At 42.7% G+C, this 21591-nt stretch overlaps 3 protein-coding genes across 3 annotated transcripts; 2 read left to right on the top strand and 1 right to left on the bottom strand.

Moving 5' to 3' along the window:
• The first annotated feature begins 231 nt into the window (after positions 1-231).
• LOC133624943 (gallinacin-10-like) lies at positions 232-737 on the top strand. Its single transcript, XM_061990415.1, has 2 exons — positions 232-347; positions 601-737. Exons 1-2 carry the CDS (start codon positions 290-292, stop codon positions 735-737), a joined length of 195 nt encoding a protein of 64 aa, XP_061846399.1. The 5' UTR covers positions 232-289.
• Positions 738-9653: 8916 nt separating this feature from the next.
• On the top strand, positions 9654-12010 carry LOC133624846 (gallinacin-9). Its single transcript, XM_061989600.1, has 2 exons — positions 9654-9711; positions 11877-12010. The coding sequence occupies exons 1-2, from the start codon at positions 9654-9656 to the stop codon at positions 12008-12010; spliced, it is 192 nt and encodes a 63-aa protein (XP_061845584.1).
• A 3064-nt stretch (positions 12011-15074) lies between these two features.
• On the bottom strand, positions 15075-16613 carry LOC133624845 (gallinacin-8-like). The gene is made up of 3 exons (XM_061989598.1): positions 16556-16613; positions 16124-16257; positions 15075-15083 (listed from the first exon to the last, which is right to left on the bottom strand). Exons 1-3 carry the CDS (start codon positions 16611-16613, stop codon positions 15075-15077), a joined length of 201 nt encoding a protein of 66 aa, XP_061845582.1.
• Between the last annotated feature and the right edge of the window lie 4978 nt (positions 16614-21591).

Genomic DNA, 21591 nt, shown 5'->3' with positions numbered 1-21591 from the left:
ATGGTCCTGTTATATAACTGTTAGGGTCAGTGGAAATTCACCTTTGGGGATTGCAACATGTTCACTGCACAATCCATTGCAACCCACGATAAGGGGGATAACCGTGCTGCTTTCCAGAAGGTTAGTTACAGTTACTTATTGACAAAGCACTGAGCCGTCAAACTTGCACAATCCCATGGGCCCTATAAATACTGGGTGCCTTTCCTGGCCTCTTCCTCAAGCAAACTTCATCTTCCATCAGTCTTCAGGAGCTGTGCAAGAGCACACAGCCCACAACTGACCAGCAGCCATGAGGATCCTCTACCTGCTCTTCGCTGTTATCTTCCTCCTCTTCCAGGCTGCTCCAGGTAAGAAGCAAAGTAAATCCTACAAAGAACAAAAAGGCTTGTAAGCAGAAGTGTGTGCTAGGAGAGGAAAAGCAACCATTATCAGGCAGAATCTGATGATGTCTAGATGTTGCTATGCAGTGGATGGGACCAAAAACATCTGTTCCCATGACAGCATCCTTCCTAGAAAAGCAGCATATGATTTATCCTTCATGTTTATCCTTCATCATTTTAAACTGAAAGGTGAGATCTTAACCTCTTCCACTTCCCACAGGTTCTGCAGATCCTCTTTTTGCTGACACGGCGGACTGCAAGAGCCAGGGAAATTTCTGCCGTGTTGGGATATGCCCACCCACCTTCACTATCTCTGGATCCTGCCACGGGGGGCTGCTGAAATGCTGTTCAAAGTAAGAGACTCAGAGGGCATTTTTGTCCTGCCATTTAATCTTCTCATTCTTTGAATGACGTGCACAACTTCATAGGGCTTGCAGGGCAGCCATTTGTGAGAAAGTCCAGATGGAGGGATGAACATGTGTTCATCATAGATGTGTGCTTAAGGAGACAAGTCATTTTGATGGAAGTTATGCATGAGAGTAAAAATTCAGGAGGCTCAAATTTTCCTGGCATTCAGTATTTTTCACTTTGTTTTAAAATTTGGTAGAGGGATGGAGGGGAGATTTTTCAATAAATTATTAAGGAAATATTTCACAGCATTTTCACCCATCAGGGAAAATAACGTGTCCGTGCTCTGTTCTTTTTATTTCCAAAATGACACAGAAATTTTAATTTTAAAGGTGGAATTTTCAATAACTCCTTATATTTTTATTTATAAAATTGCCAGGGTTTAAAGGTTCCCAGAAACCAAAGAAAATGTGGTGAGATGGCTCTAAGGAAGAAATTTCATAGCACTTGGCTGGCATATGGAGACCTCAGTCAGACAATGGTTTCAGGAAACCGAAGTCATACCAATAATAGACATGTTTGTTGTCAGGAGATTAAGGTACTAAGGAAGCATCCACTTTGGAATTCAGGAAAGCAAATGATACAGCAGTAACCTACTATTAGACAATTTCACAAAGGAATGATACAGACCCTCAGTCTCTGTGAACTATCATTCTCTTTAGGAAGCAGTCTCTACTGATAGCAAATAGATTGGTAGAAGTAGATAGCAAATCTCCAACATAAAATATCTGTTAGGCCTGATCAAAGGGCTCAGAAAAGAACAAAATCTTTTGAGTTTGGTTTAAGGTGTAATTTTTCTACAGAAATACTCTTCCTCAGTAGAGTGTACTCGTATGTGCAATTGTTGGATCCTAACATTCAGGATTAAACCACTTCCTATTGGGCTATTAAGTTTTGAGGTAATTTGATCAATATAGCAGTAGAAGTCGAAACCAACAGTGTATTCTGAGGTACAACATTTTTTTTCCCAGCTCAGCATTCAAACTACTGAGTTGCTTGAAAATAAGTCTTTGAGATTAGACACAAAGAGTTTGCTTCAGTAAACTACATTGAGATGTTTAGTGTCACTTGAGATGCCTTAGAGTGTTTAAATCATATATACACACCTGTCTGGGATAGTTCGTGACACGTGGGAAGAAACTGGTCTTTAGAAAAGATGGCTGGAGGCCAAGCAGATATCTCAGAGCTCTTCAAATGGCACCAGACTCGTGTGATTCAGTAAATAAATCAACTTCCCTGTATATTGGTGAGAGTTGAATCAAAATTTTATTACTAGTGGGAATAGTTTGTCAGTGACCATAGTTCTTGTGGACTGGATGTCTGCAGACCTAATTATCCAGCACACATGGAGAGTTGTCCACCTCAATGTAGGGTTTTTTCATCTGCAGGATGAACTCACTCTGTACATTTACTGTGAAAGGTAATTTGCAGGTATTGAGGCTTTTAGAGGCTGAGTTTAGATTACACTTCAGTCAAGTAACAAGACTCTTTGTGTCTTTACAGGATTTTGCCAGAGTAAGAAGAGAACACCTTACTGGGTCAGTGCCTCTGTACCAGCAACATTTCCACTGCCTTGAAGAGGTGATTTTGATGGATTCCTCCTCTATCTAAATCCTCCTGCAAATGAGCATTAAAAGAAGCTTCCAGAGGGCACATCCTGTTACCACACTGCTTCTGGAGATCCAGGTTTTTCCTTGCTGAAGTCACTCCCTTTTTTGCTTCTAATACACAAGCTACTTTGGCACCTTGGCCACCGATTCCAGCCTACCTCACAGGCATCTCATATTTGGGTATTCAATCAATTCAGGCTCATGCAGCTCTTGGAGGATATGAAGCAATACATATATTGTTATTATTTCATTCACATGCAAAAATAAAGGTCTTCTTAAACCAGTAAGTGTGATCTTTTCTTGTCACTAACAGTGTTTTTCTATGTGGTTTTTACTAATGACTCGTTGAGTCATGCAATCATTTAAAATAAGTAAGTCTGTGCAGTCTCACATATTCCCAAGTGATTTAGTAAAGGGAATGGCTAAAACGGCAAATAGTTTTGATGATGATACTAGAGTATTGAGGATGACAAGGCTGACAGTTGGGTGTGAAGACCTGTACAAACAAATCTTGATAGTGAATGGCTAGATGACAAAATGGCAATGAATAAACACCTCAAGTACTGCAAACTTTATATATACATACACATATCTATATAACCAACTTCATAAACACGGTGATAGGATCTAAACCTACCCAGAAGCAAGATTTGAGGGATGCGTGGGCTGGTTTTGAAAGCACCAGACCCATGTTCAAAAGCAATTCTAAAAGTAGATTAAATGCCCTGCCTTATTCGGTAGTATGGATACGACCATGAGCTCTGAAGTTCTAAAAATGCAAAACACAATGTGCTTTTCATTGTTTGCTCCAACAATTTTAGATGCAATTCAATTTCTTGTCTCCCATCACAGTTAGGCATGGAGGCAAGATGTCCATTTGGGGTGTTAACCAATAGCTGGCTGAACATGAGCCAGCAGTGTGCCCAGATGGGCAAGAATCATTTTTATATGCTGCAAAAATAATTCACTTTCAAAAATATGTAGAAAATAAGATATGTAGAAAATAGGCCACAGCAACCCCAGGCAACGCTCCAGGCTGGGGCAGAGGGGCTGGAAAGCTGCCCGCAAGGAAAGGGCCTGGAGGGTTGGTGCCAGCGGCTGAAGATGAGGCAGCAGCATGCCCACATGGGCAAGAAGGCCAGTGGCACCCTGGCTTGTATCAGCAGTGGTGTGGCAGCAGGCCCAGGGCAGTGGCCGTCCCCTGTGCTGGGCCCTGGTGAGGCCGCAGCTCGAGTGCTGTGTTCAGTGTTGGGCCCCTCACTGCCAGAGGGACACTGAGGGGCCGCAGCGTGTCCAGAGCCGGGCAGCGGAGCTGGGGAAGGGGCTGGAGCACAAGTGTGCTGGGGAGGGGCTGAGGGCCCTGGGGGTGTTCAGCCAGTAAGAGACAGAGGAGAGATATGATCACTCCCAGAGGTGGGAGTAGATCTCTTCTTTCTTGTAGTGAATAATAGGACACAAGGCAGTTGGCTCAAGCTGCCCCAGGGGAGATTTAGATTGAACATTAGGAAGAACTTGTTCACTGAGAGGGTTGTTAAGCATTTGAACAAGTTGCCTAGGAAAGTGGGGGAATCTCCATCCCTGGAGTTATTCAAAAGACACATGGATGAGATGCTGAGGGATATGGTTTAATTTAGTGATGGGCCTGGCAGCGTGAAGTGAGTGGTTGGACTTGATGATCTTGAAGGTCTTTTCCAACTGTAGTGATTCTACGATTCTATGATTTTTTTTGTGTCAATTTCCTAGTTCTATCTTGAAAAGACATCAGGGCAATACAGGGCAGATTCCATCCAGATGCAGAAGGAAAAAACTTAGGAGTTTCCCCATGGCACTAGAGCCTGTATTTAAGCAATTTAATTGATCCTCATGCCTCTGAATTTGGAGACAAATCAAGTCAAAGATACCCCTTCCGTAAACTTTTTTTTTTCAATCTAAGGAATCTAAAAGGAGCACAAATCAAAACCACAAAGGAAATGTAGAAATCAAAAAGGTCAAATGAACACAGATGTTCTGCAGCATTTTATTTCCCTATTCTTGTCTTAACTTCCCCATTAAAAGCTTGACAACATTCCTATCTTTTTAGTTTGATGAGGACAACATCCAAATTTTCCCTGTTATTTTGGAAATATCCCACACAAGTCTTTTTATAAGCTATATTTCTGTAAGAAAGTAAATCTCTTGACTTCTGCAGCTTTGGATCTGTCAAATGAGGGTAGATCACTTTCATCTGAATCAACAAGGCTATGCTGCCATTCAGCGGGATCTCAACCGGCTTAAGAGTTGGGCAGAGAGGAACCTCATGAGGTTCAACGAGGACAAGTGCAGAGTCCTGCATCTGGGAAGGAACAACCCCCTGCACCAGGACAGGCTGAGAGTTGAACGGCTGACTAGCAGCTCTGCAGAGAGAGACCTGGGGGTCCTGACTGATAATAAACTGAACATGAGCCAGCAATATGTCCTCGTGGCCAAGAAGGCCAATGGCATCCTGGGATGCATCAAGAGAGTGTGGCCAGCAGGTCAAGGGAGGTTCTTCTCCCCCTCCACTCTGTCCTGGTGAGGCCTCATCTGGAGTCCTGTGTCCACTTCTGGGCTCCTCAGCTCAAGAGGGACAGAGAACTTCTGGAGAGAGTCCAGTGCAGGGCCACCAAGATGATCAGGGGACTGAAATCATTCTATGATTCTATGATTCTAACAACTACAAGACCACACTCTGTAAATGTAAATGACAGAGAAGAATCACACATTCCAGCTACTTTTGTGTCCTCTTAGACAGACTAGCTGTCTGACCCCATTCCTAATCCACACCAAAGATCCTGACAACATTTAAGCAATACACTAACCATAACCATCTCCTTGTTCAACTGACTATTACAGACATGGATAATCTGTTCTCCATCCCTCAAGTTTCTCCTGAAAAATATCTCTGGTATTAAGTCTAGTTAAATTAAAGACAGATTGAGCCTCAGATTTCCCTCCTGTCTCATAAAAACTACATCTCTACTGTATAAGTAATAGAAGTGTTACTCCAAACAGGATTGTCTACACGTCTGTCTCTAGATGCTGCATCTCATGTCCATCAAGGTCTTTTGTTTCACCCCAGCAGCCACCCTCACTGTCATACATGGGTAACTTCAGACTCATTTTTTGCCCAACTTCTACAGAACCTCTTGAGTCTTTCACCTCTGCACTTCCTATGTTCCTTGAGTAGAGCCTAGGTTTGGCCTCATGCAGGACAACTCACACAGCTCTCCTGTGTTGAGAGCCCTACCTGTTTCTCTCATGTCTGTCTCTCTCATGCACTGACCAAATTCGCAAATTCCTCATCCCATGTCTATTGAGACTGTCCCTGTTAGAACACTATTGCTTTTTTCCCTTGGAGAACTGACAGGAAGGCAGGTGAAATAAAACTCTTTACTAGTACAACTCCAGCTCTGTGAGAAAAGAGACCTCTTGATTAACGCACGCTTTCCAAAGCTAATGCAGGATCTCAGAAATCCTCCTCCTTGACCACCTGAAGAATTAATCCAATTTCAAAATGGTGATAGGGATATGAACTTTGCAAAAATTTACTGATCAGTGACTTCTTCCCCTCATAGCTCTCTTCCATGACAGGGACCAGACTAGAGACGATCCTATAGCTAATCTTGGAATTTCAGTCACAAGGACAGGAGTTATCCCATGGAAACTTGGTTTCATGCATGAAGAGCCTCTAACAAGTGCTCTGTCAAGGGGAATGAACATCATGTACTTTCCACCCACTGTTGTCTTCACTGTGTCTGTAAGCTTCTTTGCTTCTCACCAACCTTTTTTTCCTTGCACTTAACTTTGCGACAGGGGAACTCAACACTGCTGCTTGCTGCCACCCGTCTGTTTACTTATAGATAATAGGAGATTTTCACTAAATTATTTCACTCCTTCTGTTCTGGCAGATTAGTTGCCTATCAGTTGCAATTAAAAGCAGAGACTCTCCTTCAGGTCCAAAGACATTTGCACTCCTTGCCCCACAGCCCTGAAAACAGACCACAAGTGGCAGTTTCCCAAGCTGAAAAGGCAAACAATAATCCAACAAGCACCCTTGAAGGAACAGTGAGCCAGAGAGACAAATTTACTGTTCCTGGGTGACAAATTGTTCTTTCTTTACAAGGTCAGGTCCCACAGAAAAACCTCCACCTACTCCTTTGCTACTAGGTCAAATATTAACTCTGACACTTCAAGATCAGCATCTTCCTGTCAGTAACAGCCTTATAGCTTTCTCTGCACGTTAGCGAATGTTTGCCAGCATCCTATCCTGGTGCTTAAGGAGATGGAAGAAATGGGATACCTTGCCCAGGCTCCTTTTCCCAAATGCCAAGTAGTCTTCAAGGGGACTGTTATCACCCCCAGATGGGGGGAGCCTGGGCCCAGCAAAAGCATTGCTGACACACTCAAGCTGGAGCTGGGAGAGGGAGATGAGGAGGATGGAGTTGTTCCCCTTTTCCTTCCCTGTCTCCAACATTATTTGGTTTCAAAGAGCATTGAACAATGTGTGACAACATGGGCTGACCCTGGCAGGGTTTGCTCAGCAGCCTCACTCCCCAAAATAAACACCTCTGCCTCTCCTTCTGCCCAGGATAGGCAGGAGGAAAATTATGCAAGGATTAGATGAGTGCATTTTCCTTCTCCATTAAATCATGTTATTTTCATAAACAAACTTCACCTTTGACTGTTCCCTTATGGCTGGCCATGTGTTGTCATCAGAGACTCCCCCTTTATTTCTCTCTTTTTGGCCAGGCTTTGTTTTCAGAAATAAAGCTGAGAATGCACATGGATGGGGTGAGTGTCTGAAAACTTGAGCAGATACATAGAACGGTTTGTGCTGAGGGATTGTATCCATGTCCTAGTTCATAGACCTGAAATCAGAGAACTGGACACTACTGTCTATGGCTTGCTTAAACTAAATCTATAAAAGCCTGACTCCTCAAAATTTCTTCTCCCATGTTCAGGAGGAAAACAGAGGAGAGATGACAGAGGATTCCTGAAGCAGGAGAAAGAGGCAACAGCACCAAACACAACAAGGTGCAAATAATTTCACCTCCTGTACCCCTCATCTCCACACGAGGTGTTGGTGAAGACATCAACTGTAAAAGCAACAGCCCATTTAGGAATCTGTGTCCCTGCCTCAACAACTTGTGCAAAAACACATGGCCTTTCCTGAGACCACCACTACCCACCCTAGTTCTCACAGCTCCCTGGTAGGGCTCTGAAATCCCATTTTCTCATCACGTTCCTCGAGAACTTCAGCACAGCAGCTGGGAATCTGAGAGATGAAAAGGGAAAGATATGTGAGCCTGATACTCCCAAGCATCTTCTGGTTGCTGTGCTTATTACACGGAACAGACAGATATGAGGCTTCCCCTCTTTCCCTTTGACATTAGGGAGACATAATAATGCTGTCAGTCCTGTCTGTCTTTCCAGCATTACGTAGTCACTTAACCCATCAAGCAGGGAAAAATGTTCATGAAGCATGGAGGAGAATTTATGTGCTTTGACATCTGGATCCTTTTTGTCTAATGACTTCTCTTCTTCAAGGGATTTCACAGGGGTAGATTCTCAGGCCAGTCTTATTCAACATCTTCATCAATGACCTAGGATGAGGGTACAGAGTGTACCATCAGCAAGTTTCCTGATGTCACCAAACGGTGGGGACTGGCTGATTCACCAGAGACTGTGCTGCCATTCAGCCAGATCTGGACAGGCTGAGAGTTGGGCAGAGAGGAACCTCCTGAGGTTCACCAAGGGCAAGTGCAGAGTCCTGCACCCGGGGAGTTACAACCCCCTGCACCAGGACAGGCTGGGGGTGAGCTGCTGGAGAGCAGCTCTGCAGAGAGGGACCTGGGAGTGCTGGTGGGCAGCAAATAAACATGAGCAGCAATGTGCCCTCGTGGGCAAGAAGGTCAGTGGCATCCCGGGGGGCATGAAGAAAGTGTGGGCAGCAGGTAGAGGGAGGTTCTGCTCCCCCTGCCCTGCTGAGGCCTCATCTGAAGTCCTGTGTCCAGTTCTGGGCTCACCAGCTCAAGAGAGACAGGGAACTGCTGGAGACAGGCCAATGCAGGGCTACCAAGATGCTGAGGGGACTGGAACATCTTTATGAGGAGGAAAGGCTGTGAGACCTGGGGCTGTTCAGCCTGGAGAAGAGAAGGCTGAGAGGGGATCTTATCAATGTTCATAAATATGTAAAGGGTAGATGTGGAAAGGATGGGGACAGTGTTTTTTCTATATTGGCCAGTGACAGGACAAGGGGTAACAGACACAAATTGAAACACAGAAAGTGCCAGTAGAACAGGAGGAGAAAATTCTTTAGTGTTGAGGTGAGGAGGCCCTGGCCCAGGCTGCCCAGGGAGGGTGTGGAGTCTCCTTCTCGGAAGGTTTCCAAACCCGCCTGGACAAATTCCTATGCCCCTTGATTGAGGGGAATGAGCTCTGCAAGGCTCTTCTAACCCCCACCATTCTGAGATTCTGTGATTCTTTTAAGTACAAATCCACGTCAAAGTCACAAATGCAGAGGAACTGAAATCTGAACCATGCTAGAAGAACACATGGATATTGGAGGTAGTACCATGTCTGATGATTTCATAGTGAGATGGAATATCCACCACCCTTTCACCTCTAACCTGCCTTCTTCAATTATAGCCCTACAATCCAAGCAAGGACTGAAAATCTGATTCTTTCATGCATTCAAGGAGAAGGATCTGTTGCCCCCTGGCTTCAATCAACCTGCAGGCCAGCTGCCTTGCGTTAGCTAAGCTCACTGTGTGGGGTGCCTGGGGGGAGGACAGGCTGTCACAAGATCATGGCCAAGAGCCATGAAGTATCAGCAGATCTACAGGATTTGCAGTACTGCAGATCACAGGAACCCACCTCCCTCTTCCTCCAATCCTGTGTCTTCCCCGGGTGCAGCCCACCAGCTGGCACGGGGGACTCAAGCATAGAGTGATTTGTCTGCTCAGGTCAGCTAGCATGATTTGGTCACTGCTCAGGTCAGGCATCTTCAAATGTGTTAGGTTGCAACATCTTCATACATCATCAGTCTCTACAGTAATAGGACAATGAACTCACTGTTCTTCAGATAACCACTCCTCCACCCCTCTAATTCTCTGCACTGTTGCATCCTAGAGCCTTTATAAGTAGAGGCACCAACTGTCTTCTGCCTCGAACATTGGTTTCTGTTCATCTTTGAGTATCTTCACACCTGAGACTATCCTACTACCAGCTAGTAGCCATGAAAATCCTTTTCTTCCTTGTTGCTGTTCTCTTCTTCCTCTTCCAGGCTGCTCCAGGTAAGACTGAAAATAGACAAGATGGAGGCTAAAAGGTTGCTTGTGCAGAGAAGTCTGTTAGATGCCAGTGCTGAGATCCAGATTACCTCTGAGCTCTTGGGCTTCATGACACTCATATTAGGAGTCCCTTTCCCTAGTCTTGGTCCTAATCTTTAAGCTATTGAGCTGCAGTCCTGGATAGTTTTCCTGATGATCTCTTTTTAACATCTTGCATTCCAGTCACATGATGGCATGATGGCAAAAAAAGATGCCTATGCGTATGGAGGCAATTCTTAGGCTGGTACTTGAAACACAACCCTACAACGTGAGACCATTCTCTTCTCACATTCACACCCACACCTCCCATCTGTATTCTAGATTAGCGGTCCTCCTGTATTCTTGGGAGAAAAAAGTAGTTGTGACTATGGGTCTTAACCTGAACTCTCTACTGCCCATGTACATTAAGTGGGTTTAAAGAACATGCATCATTACAGGCCACTGGGAGACTTCAGGGAGTTATCTCCATCCTTGTTTTGGTTTGCAGTAGACTCATTTTTTTTCCCTGCTTTCCTGGACTTGCAAATAACTGTTTACTCAAGGAAGATATGTAGAACCACTTGAGCCAAACCCAGGCACTTTAGACAAAGCCTGTACTACATGTTTCTGGGCTGCTTTCTTGGACTTTTTCTACTTTATTCATGACAAAAAGTATTCTTTATTTCAAAACAAATTCACCTCTGAGATGACTGCAGGGCTGGTGCAACTCCAGAATCTCTAGGAAAGGGCAACAAGTTATTTTATGTCTCTTTATAAAGGCTTACATACTGAAAAGACCTGTAACTCTGTAGGGCTTTTTAATTTGTGAGACAAGGGAAATCAATGGCTAAAGATGTCTTTAAAATCAACTGAACGAAATTAACACCACACAATCCTTGAATAATATGTGATTAAGAGAAAAGACCTGAGAATCACTGGGATAAATTGGTTGAAATGTGGTAAATCTAATTCAGAATAAAACTTGCTTGCCTTTCTAATTAAGGAAAGGATCTAGTCCCAGCTAAGCACAGAAAATTCTGCCTAAGATGATTGAATTTGTGCTGGTTGGTTGAGGCAATTGGTAAGGGCCTCTTGTGCATTTCAAATGCACAGATATACAAGACTGCAGGTGGTATAAGAGACCTGTTGAAATCATACAAAAATAACACTATTTGAATCTCAAGTTGAGTATCCCAATTAGAATAAGCAATGATTAGCCTGGAAATAATCTCAGCCTATACTTGAGGCCAGCTTTTCATCTGGGATAAGCCTGGACAGATCCTCTGAAGATGTCAAAGCTGCAGTCTTTGCCACCACCTGAACATTTGGCCCTTCAGTTCTGAACACATCATCATGGTAAAACCAGCATAGCATCTAGCTAAACCATGTACAGGACTAGTGAGAACAGTCACTGGCTCTATTTTATGGTGTATATTTCAGTGTTTAAACATTTTATTTGGACAAATGTTAGTGGCTTTGGTTTGTCTGTGATTAAGATTTATCTTTTGTGAAGATAAATCACAGAAGCCATCTGTATTAACCCTACCACGTTTTACACAGCAACACAGTGCACAGGTTTCCTGTGAGCATTTCACTCGCGCTCACAGTGCTCAATGCTTCCTGTGAGAAAGCTGTTCAATGTTGGAGATAAAGAGTTTGAGTCATAAACATGCTTTACATTTGCTGAAACTTGGACTGAATATTTGAAGAAACTCAGCTAGGACATCTTTGTTTGAATATAATGGCTTTTCTCTTTTTTTTCCCCTCAGTGTAATGTAAGATTGATTTTAAAAACACTTTTTCCTGTGTTTCCTGTGGCTTTCATGTAACATAGTATTTCTGTAACTGGAATGACAAGCACATATCTCCAGGAGAGATGTTAAGGAAGCAGTTACCTTTGGGCCACTATTAACCAGGTAGACTGTTTCTCCAGGCTATTACAGCCTGCTCATGCGGTTAATTTGCATTTCATATGGATGTAAAGAACCCAAGAAGGTGTGATCAGGTTACCACAGTCACAAACCAGACATTGTGTCAGGAACACACACACCACACCACACCACACCAGGTAAATCTGATGCTGCAACTCTGCAATCTTCTACCTTGACAAATGAACATGAATTTTCCCTCGTGGTTTGGGTTTTTTGCAGCTTACAGCCAGGAAACTGCTGACACTGTAGCATGCCGGCAAAACCGAGGCTTCTGCTCCTTTGTTGCCTGCTCTGCTCCTCTGGTTGACATTGGGACCTGCCGTGATGGGAAGCTGAAATGCTGCAAATGGTAAGATGAATTCCTCCAGAGAAATGCTGCTGCAGCAAGAGCAAGTAGACTGTCTGGGCTTTTCCCTCTTTTGGCATGCAACAGGCCATCTTCTCCAGCCTCTTACATTCTCCAGTAAAAAAAAAACCCAAACAAACATCTCTGATGGGATTTGTGCTGGTAACAAAAAAGCAGGGCCTTATTATGTCAAAAATGCCAATCTGCTTTCTCTGAAAAACTACAGGGAGAAGTCAATGAGGAGCAGGAAGGAATGTGGAGTTTGCATATCTAATATTGCTAACAACATATCACGTATCATTAGCAACTTCTTCCAGCATTCTACTAGAAGCTGGTACCCAGGCAGAGCCATCTCATCCTCAAACTCTGCCTCTCCTAAGCAGGGTGGACTGAACTGACTTGAGTCAGCTCTGAGGACTTCTCCTCAATCCACACAGACAGCAACATGGAACTTCTCCCTACTCCCTCCTCCCCCTAAAAAAAGCTTTTTGGCACAGAACAGCCATTAAGCAAGTCAAGACTCATACCAGTGATACAGTTCTCCCTCTGGGTTAGTTTATCTGTGCCAGATATTAGTCCAAAGTGCCACAGGATAATTTCTACCCTCTAGGAACAAAGTATGTTTTCATCAGCACCAGTGAGAAAGCAGCTGCGTTTATAGGAGGTGTGCCATACACAGTGATGCTATAATATCTGCAGCTGGTGACATTAATATCAAAGGAACTGTAACAGATCTACCCCTTTTGGGACCCCATACATATTTTTCTTATTATTTCTTACTATTATTTGCATTTATAGTTATTGTATAATATAATAAAGATAAAATATGTAATATTTAAAATAGAAAATATAATGTAAGATATAAAATATAAAAATTATCATATTTAATACACAATATAATATATATAATTTGTATTTAATCTAATTGGGTTTCTGTGAAGCATAATTTTGAAGGACACAAAAGAAAGTGATAGGCCTTGTCACCCTTTTTCATAGAAAAATGCCACAGAGGGCATGAAGGAAAGTGAAAGGATGAATCACTTTATCCACTTCAGCTCTTTGTGTCTAATCTAGTTTTATTCTTCAACAGAACCCTGGCAGGTATTCTGGGTCATCAGCAGCTGCAGACAGATAGCTGTGCTGTGTGCTGAGTGGTAACATCCACATTCTCCATTGTATCTGCATTTTTTTTACAGCCAGAAACACAGTCCAGATCATGAGAGCCTTTAACCCTGTGTGTTACCCTATGTCTGCGGTAGTGTGAGAGAGAAAGGTTTAATTTGCTTGTTTAGATGGAAGTAGATAGACTAGCTAAGCCCTTGATTTTTCTTTGCAGGACACCTAGTTCCTAAAACTAGCATCTCACTGACCACACAGAAAAGAGCTTTGGGACATCTAAGTCATCTCTCATTTTTGACGTCATGAATCCTGGCGTCAGTGCAAATCTGAGAAGCTTTGTCCATGAGGATGAAGAACCTTAGGAGCACAAGAAGATCTGAGGAGGAGTTCTTGTACTCCGATAGATTTACAGCTTCAGTTCTAATAAAAGCAAAACACTGTGAAACTGCATTGCTGACATTTGCTTATGTATGTCAGGGTGTTTTTTTCCCTGTTCTTATTGTCTATAAAAATCAACCTGTAAATGAAGTTTATTTAACTAAAGTAAGTTAAATTAAGAGCACGTGTCATTGAGTCCTGTTAAATCGTCGTGCAGTGTCTGGGTTACAGCAATTTGTATGGCAACATTTTTATTAATAAATCAAGAAGCGCTAGACCTCAAACCCTCTGCCATCCAGGGCACAGGGCTGAGGTTCAAGATACAGGCTTGCTCCTCCACTCCTCATCTGCTATCCCAGTCTGAAGTCCTGGGAATGGCAATACAAAGAAAGCCCTGGGTGGATGAGCTTCTTTACATCCTGAAACCACCTCACCACATTCACGACATTCTGCTCTTGGTTCCCCTATTCAGCCCAGACCAGTATCATGTCAATGGGACTTTACTCCTCTGGATCCTAAACTAGTCAAACTATTTATCATTGCCTTGTGATATCTGAAAGCAGTGTCACAGAATCTCAGAATGGTGGGGGTTAGATCATAGATCACAGAATCATTTCGGTTGGGAGAGACCTTTAGGATCATTGAATCCAACTCCTCCCCTCACACTGCCAAGCACCTCACTGACCCATGTCCCTCAGCACCTCATCTATGCATCTTTTAAATATCTCCAGGGATGGTGACTCAACCACTTTCCTGGGCAGCCCATTCCAATGCTTAATAATTCTCTCAGTGAAAATGTTCCTCTTAATGTCCAATCTAAACCTCCTCCACTACAACTTGAGCCCATTTCCTTGTGCTCTATCATGCATTACTGGAGAGAAGAGACTGACCCCCACCTCCAGAGCTCATCCAGCTCAACGCCCTGCTAAAGCAGGTTCCCCTTGATCGGGAGGCACAGGAATACGTCCAGGTGGGTTTGGAAACCTCCTGAGAAGGAGACTCCACACCCTCCCTGAGCAGCCTGGGCCAATGCTCTGTCGCCCACATCAAGACAATTCCTCAGAGCTATAAGGATCAACTACAAGTCTTCTGGACCAAGTTTATTAAAATTTATTGAGATATGTAGATATGAATTATGAACACTCCAGCTAGCAATCAGTGTCTCCTGGAGAATTAGTTTTCCAGCGCTATTCACATTATTGCTTAGCTAAAATAGTGAATATCTGTTGTGAGGGCCAAATAAGAAACTGCTCTGTATCCTCTTATGGGATAGACTTCTGCATCTTGGTGACCTGCCCTCTGGGATAGATGATGGTGGCTACAATATGGTTTCAGTAGAAAACCACCGTAGGAAATATTGGTCTTTTCCGAGTGATTCAAGAATTGCTTTAGAGTTTCCTCAGACTGAAAAGTTTGTTTGTGGAGAGTCTCTTTGCTTTCTGGTGGTTCGTGTTTTGGCATGTACATGTGTGTGTACGCATATTTTCTCTCAAAATTCCAGATTTTCTGTTGAGATGATGTGTCTCTTAAACTGTCAGAAGCTCTGCTTAGCCCATCTGAGATGTCTGTGGTCACTAATCATACTGCAAAAAAAAAGATGAAAGAAGATTTAAAGTTTTATACTTATAGCTCGGAAAAGTTTTGAATTAAAAGTGCAGATGGGATTGAATGAGCACCAAGAGCTGTTATTCCTGAATAACATGTCAGTGTTTAGTAAGATATTCACAGTCCTGCTGCTGCTGAACTTTAATCATAAACTGCCTCTCTATTTTACTTAATAATGAATTGCCCAGCCTCTGTACCTGAAGCTTCCTATTCATGTTGAAATCTCTGTCATAGAGAGGAATTTCCACTGCTCACATGCTCACACTTTGTTGTTAACACCTCTGTTATTAATATTCAACAAAGCTTTTTTAAAAGCCTCCAAATATAAGAGTAGCTGTAGCATCTTAGAGGTAAAAAAGAAACAGGAAACGAAATATTAGAACCAGTGGAGTTATAGTGTAAATTTTCATGGAATTTTAGTCTCTGCAGTTTCATGTTGGACTAAAAGATATAGGCTGAACTTTAGGATTCCAGTAAGGAATTCAAGAAAAAGGTACCATTTAATGTTTTGGTTTTGTCTAAATGGGGAGAAACATGGAACTGGAGAAAACATCTAGCAGGAGTGCATCACTTTCAGGCTGTTCTTACTGAGAGACCTTTCAGACTTTGCAATGGGGAACATGCACATTTCCTGTCAATCTGACTGAAATGTCCCAGGTCTTCAGACAGTGTGCACATTAAGAGATGTATTCTTTGAGGCCTATGTTGCCCATCATGAGCAGTTTGAACCAGCTAATAGGACCAGTGGAACAAAAAGAGTTAATTTCTAGCTAAATTCTTCCATCTGCCAAAGAGATTTTATTGCCGTCTTTCCCATGAGGCACTCGAGCTACATCATTAAGGTTACAGAGAGAAGTAGTGAGGAAATTCTCAGGAAATTCTACATCTGAATGTACAATCCCTGCTCCCTTGCTGGCTTTTTCACTAGAGATGTTTTAGATCTAAGAGACCAACTGGACATGTAAAAGCGAATAATAAACCTGTTCCCCCAAGAATCTTCATCAACTCTGTAACTCACCACAGTTCGACAGCAAGGGACTCCTTGCTGGCAACGTCCAAAGGACCTCATCTTGGGTAGAGGACAGTGGTTGATGGAACAGGTCCCCCCAGCTTGTTTGCACTGTGCAGCATTACTAGGTGCACGCATGAAACCTGCACAAAAAACCCCACTCAAACTCTTGATTTTCCTTCTCAAAGAAGGCTAAGAAAAAGTTAGGGTTATAGTGTGACAGCAATAATCTAGACTGCCTGCAGGCTGAGCCAGTCTCTACCATCCTATTCCCTTATTTTGCAAAGCAAGATGGCTCAGGGCATCCAACAGACCCATTTGGCATATCTAGCTTCCCTGGGGCAACAAGCAGTAACCCTCCCTTTACTCCCACTTCTATTTTAGCTTCTCTGTACTCGTAATCTGCCCTCTGCATTTCGTTTGATTTTGTGTCACTCTTACCTGAAGTGCCTTGGAGCACTAAGAGGAGAACCACAAAGAAAAAGGAAAAGATCTTCATATCTGAATTCGGGGCGACGAAATACAACAGCTACTAAGAAAAAGCCAGAAAAAGGTCATGCATTTAACCTGCATTTGCCATTACCCAGTACAAACACTATACATAGGATACCATTTGCTAATAAAAATTTACATTTATGCAATAGAGTAAGTGTTCTAGAATAAATCTATTGAAACATCACTGTTTGAGGGAAGAGATATTTGAAAGCACTTTACGTAAGATCAAGAAAATGAATTTATGCCTGTAAAATTCAAAAGAATTAGATGAATATTGTGATATCCTATTAACAGCAAAGATAGTCTACACCAGCTCCAGTGAAGGCTCCTGTATTTGTCGTTATTGGCTGTAATCATCAGCCAAATACATTAGTGAAATACCGAGTGTTGTACGTTTCGGTGGTTTATCAGGATTTAATTAAACCACAAAATTATGCATCTTGAAACAATTAATTACCTTCTAAAGAAGCAAAGAATATTATCAAAAAACATGTACTTTTCTCCACATCAGTTGAAACTGCTGTGAAAACTACACCTTCAGCTCAGCCTAGAGGACCTCAGGACATGGGGCATGGTGGCCAGTTTGTCTTACCTGTTTCCTCCCAAGCTTCACAGTGTGATGTCTTGCCCCAAACCAACTGTTTTTATGTGTTCCTGTTGATGACAGAGCTGCCACAGACCCACTGGTCAAGGACATGGATTTCTCACAGCAATTCCCAGCAGTCAAAATGTCACTTCCCAGCAGTCAATGAGAAATTGTGGCCACTCATGAACTCCCTCCCTTCTCTGGCAAATGAGATGGCTCTTCCAAAAAGCAACTTGCATCACCCCAGGTTGTGTATAACACCCTGATCCATCACAGGCTGTGAAAAAGGTATCCTGGGACATATCCTGAATGCTACTGCTTTGGATCCAGTGGGGACCTAATCCGATAGGGCTGTCCCACAGCCACAGTGCCTGGTGCTGACTGCAGAAAGGTCCCCTCTGAAGCCTGGAGATACCTACCACAGCTCCTAAGTGGCTACATTAGGAAAGACTATCTTTTGCACAGGAATTTTTAAGAAATCCAACTCCTGATAGGTCTTGTGAACTTTAGATGATGTCTGGAGAGCAGAGGGGAGTTGAGCACCCAGCCTAGTGCAGGCAATCCTTTTACAGCAGGTCAATCACCCAGGTCAATCACCTAGAAGAGCACATTTATCTGTGCACCAAGAATATTTTCATTTTTGTGCATTTACATCTATATTCCAGTCATTGCAGAGGAAATAACTATCGTTTGAATAATTGAATTTTCAGGGAGACATCCACTTACACTTACTCACTTGTTAGGTGGCCAAAGGAAACATCCTTCACAAAACTTGTTTTGGACGGATGTGTGCCCACAGAGGGTTTGGAGTAGAGGGACTAGTGGCAGCACTGGACCCTGAAGGCACCCAGGTGAGCCCAGAAAAAGGTGTTGTGTTTTGATCGTCATGCTAAGAGTCTAGAAAAAAAATACAGCCACCTCCTACGCCAGTCCTTCCAAAGAGCATCCATCTCCACAGGTCACCTGTTTCCCAGAAGAGGGCAACGAAGAGCTAATACTGAAATATCTCCAGCAGCATTCTTCAGTCTAGCATGTAAACTATTCTGACAGCAGGGTTTATGGACTTTCTTCTTAACTTTACTGATGTCTTCTTGTTCCTAGCATTGATATCTTAGTAAATTATGCTTTCTGACTATCAATCTGCTGTGGACTCTTGCAACGGACAAGAAGCCAGTCCTTGCTCTGAAAATCATGTTGAACCTATTAGATAACAAAGCTAGGTCCATGGAGAAGGAGTGTAGGAATGCCTTTGCCTTGACAGCCAAAAATGAGCACCTTAGGAGGTGGGACATGCTTGGTCCCTCTAGAAACCATCAGTTTCTGTGTGACAGGAATCGTATTTACTTAGGCTCAAGTGATATGATAGGAAACATTCAAACAGGTACTTTAGCCACCCAGAAAGCAGTAGTTATTTAAAAGCCCATTCCAGTATCATTTAATTGATGGAAGTTATGTGTGTGCTTTACATTAGTCAGAGCATGTTTCTATTATTTGGGTTTGGGTTTTTTCTTAAAAAAAATTACTTAAACAATGAAATTATGAAATGTAAAGAGGCAGAAATAAACACTGTGAATATTAGATCTATGAAAGCGTTCCTAGAGGTACAGGATTCAGAACTGAGCTTTTGGGATCTGGCTATCAGTCACTTCCTGAAAAGGATCTTGAAAAGAATAAAATTTATCTTTCCCCTTTGTTTCCTGCTTTGTGCCTGTACCACCTGCCCAAAGTGGTTCAAAACAGATCAAAGCTCAAATATCATAGAATCATAGAATGGTAGGGATTGGAAGTGACCTTTAGAGATCATCTAGTCCAACCCCCCTGTAGAAGCAGGTTCACCTAGATCAGGTCGCATAGGAACATGTCCAGGCGGGTCTTGAAGACCTCCAAGGAAGGGGCCTCCACAACTCCTCTGGGCAGCCTGTGCCAGGGCTCCCTCACCTGAACAGTGAAATAGTTTTTTCTTATGTTTAAATGGAACTTTTTGTGTTCCAGCTTCATCCCATTACCCCTTGTCCTGTTGCTACCTACAACAGAAAAAAGGGATGTCCCAACCTCCTGACACCCACCCTTTAGATATTTATAAATGTTAATAACATCTCCCCTCAGTCTCCTCTTGTCCCAACTAAATACCCCCAGTTCCCGCAGCCTTTTCTCCTATGAAAGATGGGATAAGATCTTCAACTAATTAATTGTATCTTACTTTAAATTTCTTGAAAATGGCCGTTAAGTTGTTATTTTAATTACAGTATACTATTATTGATTCTAAATATTATTTTGGCTACAGAATCTCACAAAAGTGATACATTTCCCTATGTATTTCTTGGTAATTAAACACGTGAATATTGGATGTGAATTAATACTATATACTGCAAGCTGAATATCTGATTCAGTTCAAAGCATTTTGACATCTGAATGTCTGATTCAGTGTCCTTTCTCTGCAGTACTGTAAAGGGTACTGTGTGGAGCCCTAAAAATCCTGTTCTTTTATACAGAGGACATATGCAAGCACATATATATATATGTACATGTATATATTTGTATGCCTGTGTACATATTTGTACATATTCATAATATATAAATATTCTAGGAGAACTAAAGCCTATATTTTCTGACTGCTTCATATTTTATCTTAGCTGAAGAACATAAAAATAGAAAATCACAAGCCAGATATTCTAATCTGTTATTTACTCAGAAATAGAATATTAATTTAATTCACACATATTAAACTTAACACATATTCTATAGTGGTGGCATTTCTTTCTCTATTTCTTCACAATCCTAGTAGATCCACATTGTATATATATATATATAAATGTTGTTAATATTAATAGATGGGAGGACTCTTCTAGATCCCAGCTGTCTTTTTATCACTCAACATTCCACAGACTCCCATCCTTTGTAAATGTTCAGGCCCCAATCCTTTTGCTCCCACTCAGCCAAGTCCCATCCAAGATGCCACCCAAGTGTCCCACCTGGCCTCCCTGGCTTCTCCAGCAAGGTTTGCTCTCCTCTCTCCTGACCCTTTCCCACCAGATCCAAGTAGAGTCCAGAGTGTGAGAAATAGCTCTAGATGTTGGCATGAGGGCAACTAGGTTAAAAGCTGTGTGTCTATACATCACTTCCATCATGCTGCAGCTTACCTCTGATGATGGGATGTCCTTGGCCAGCTTGAAGCCGCAGGATCCTTCACCTTCTCTTTGCCATTCTCTTCCTCCAGCGTCCTCTGTTCAAATGACAGGAAGGGCAGACAGACCTTGGTACAATTGCCTAACTCTTGTCCTCACAGCATGTCCACAATTTACAAAAACCAGTATGAAGTCCACTGTGGGAATCGTCCTGTTGTCAATCCAGTGGCCTTGACCAGACTTGTGGAATCCTGCCCAGATCTGACGTGGCCAAATCCTGCCTGGAAGTCAGAGTTACTTCTCTCCCCGAGCACAGAACCCGGGCTGCATCTCTCCCGTCTGCAGAGACACTCACTTCAGAGAAGACACAAGCAAACACAAAGCTTCCAGTTGTTTCCAAATCCCTTGAAATATGCAGGTAAACATAAGCAGAAATTCAGCTTTACATCTACAGAGGAGCAGTAATATGTGTCTGTGCTTCACCAACGGTATTGCAAATCCAGGCTTTATGTCATATGGGGAGTTTACCCAGATGGAACCAAAGCATAGATTTAGACAATTTGAAGGTGAACATCAGAGCTGCCTTTCCATTCAGGGCACTCAAGCAACTACCAATCTCATACACTGGCCTTGAGGAAAATGTTCCCAGTACTGAGATTTCTTAAAATCACTCACATAAGTGTCCCATAAAGAGAAACAGTGTGTTCCAGTTCCCTTCCTCACCCAAGTATGCCATCCCTCCTGGGCAGCAAGATATATGTTCTTTCTGTTCACGTGGCCCAGAAAGTCTATAAAGCACCACAGCAATCACCAGAGGAAGTCAGTGACACCAGCAGTGACACCTGTTTCATTACACATTGACTCTTATTGCAGTGGGACATCATCTCAAAGACACAGTTGGTGTAAAGGGAAAATTCAAGACTCCAAGACATCATAAAAGTTTTAGGTTCCTCCTGTTCCTTTTGTCTGAGGTGATTGATAGCATTTTTACACATATGGTCCAATTTCAGAGCAACAAAGGCTCATAAAAGTTTTGGGTTGCTGCAGTACTGGGTTACCTGGATCAGGAAGAGTGGCGACATCTTTCAAGCAAACCTAGTTTTTTTCCTTCATACAGAAAAGCTATAACAAGGCAGGCCCTGGGCACTCCTGCTCCAGCCCAACATCACCACTGCAATTAATGTCTGTGAAATTTGGTGCCACTCAGCTCTCATCTCCAGCACCAGCCTTACCCAGAAAATTACCCTTCTATATTATCTTCTATAACTTCT

The sequence above is a fragment of the Colius striatus genome, chromosome 2 (assembly GCF_028858725.1).
Source record: "Colius striatus isolate bColStr4 chromosome 2, bColStr4.1.hap1, whole genome shotgun sequence".
Taxonomy (NCBI): domain Eukaryota; kingdom Metazoa; phylum Chordata; class Aves; order Coliiformes; family Coliidae; genus Colius; species Colius striatus.
This window is presented reverse-complemented; position numbering and strand designations above follow the sequence as displayed.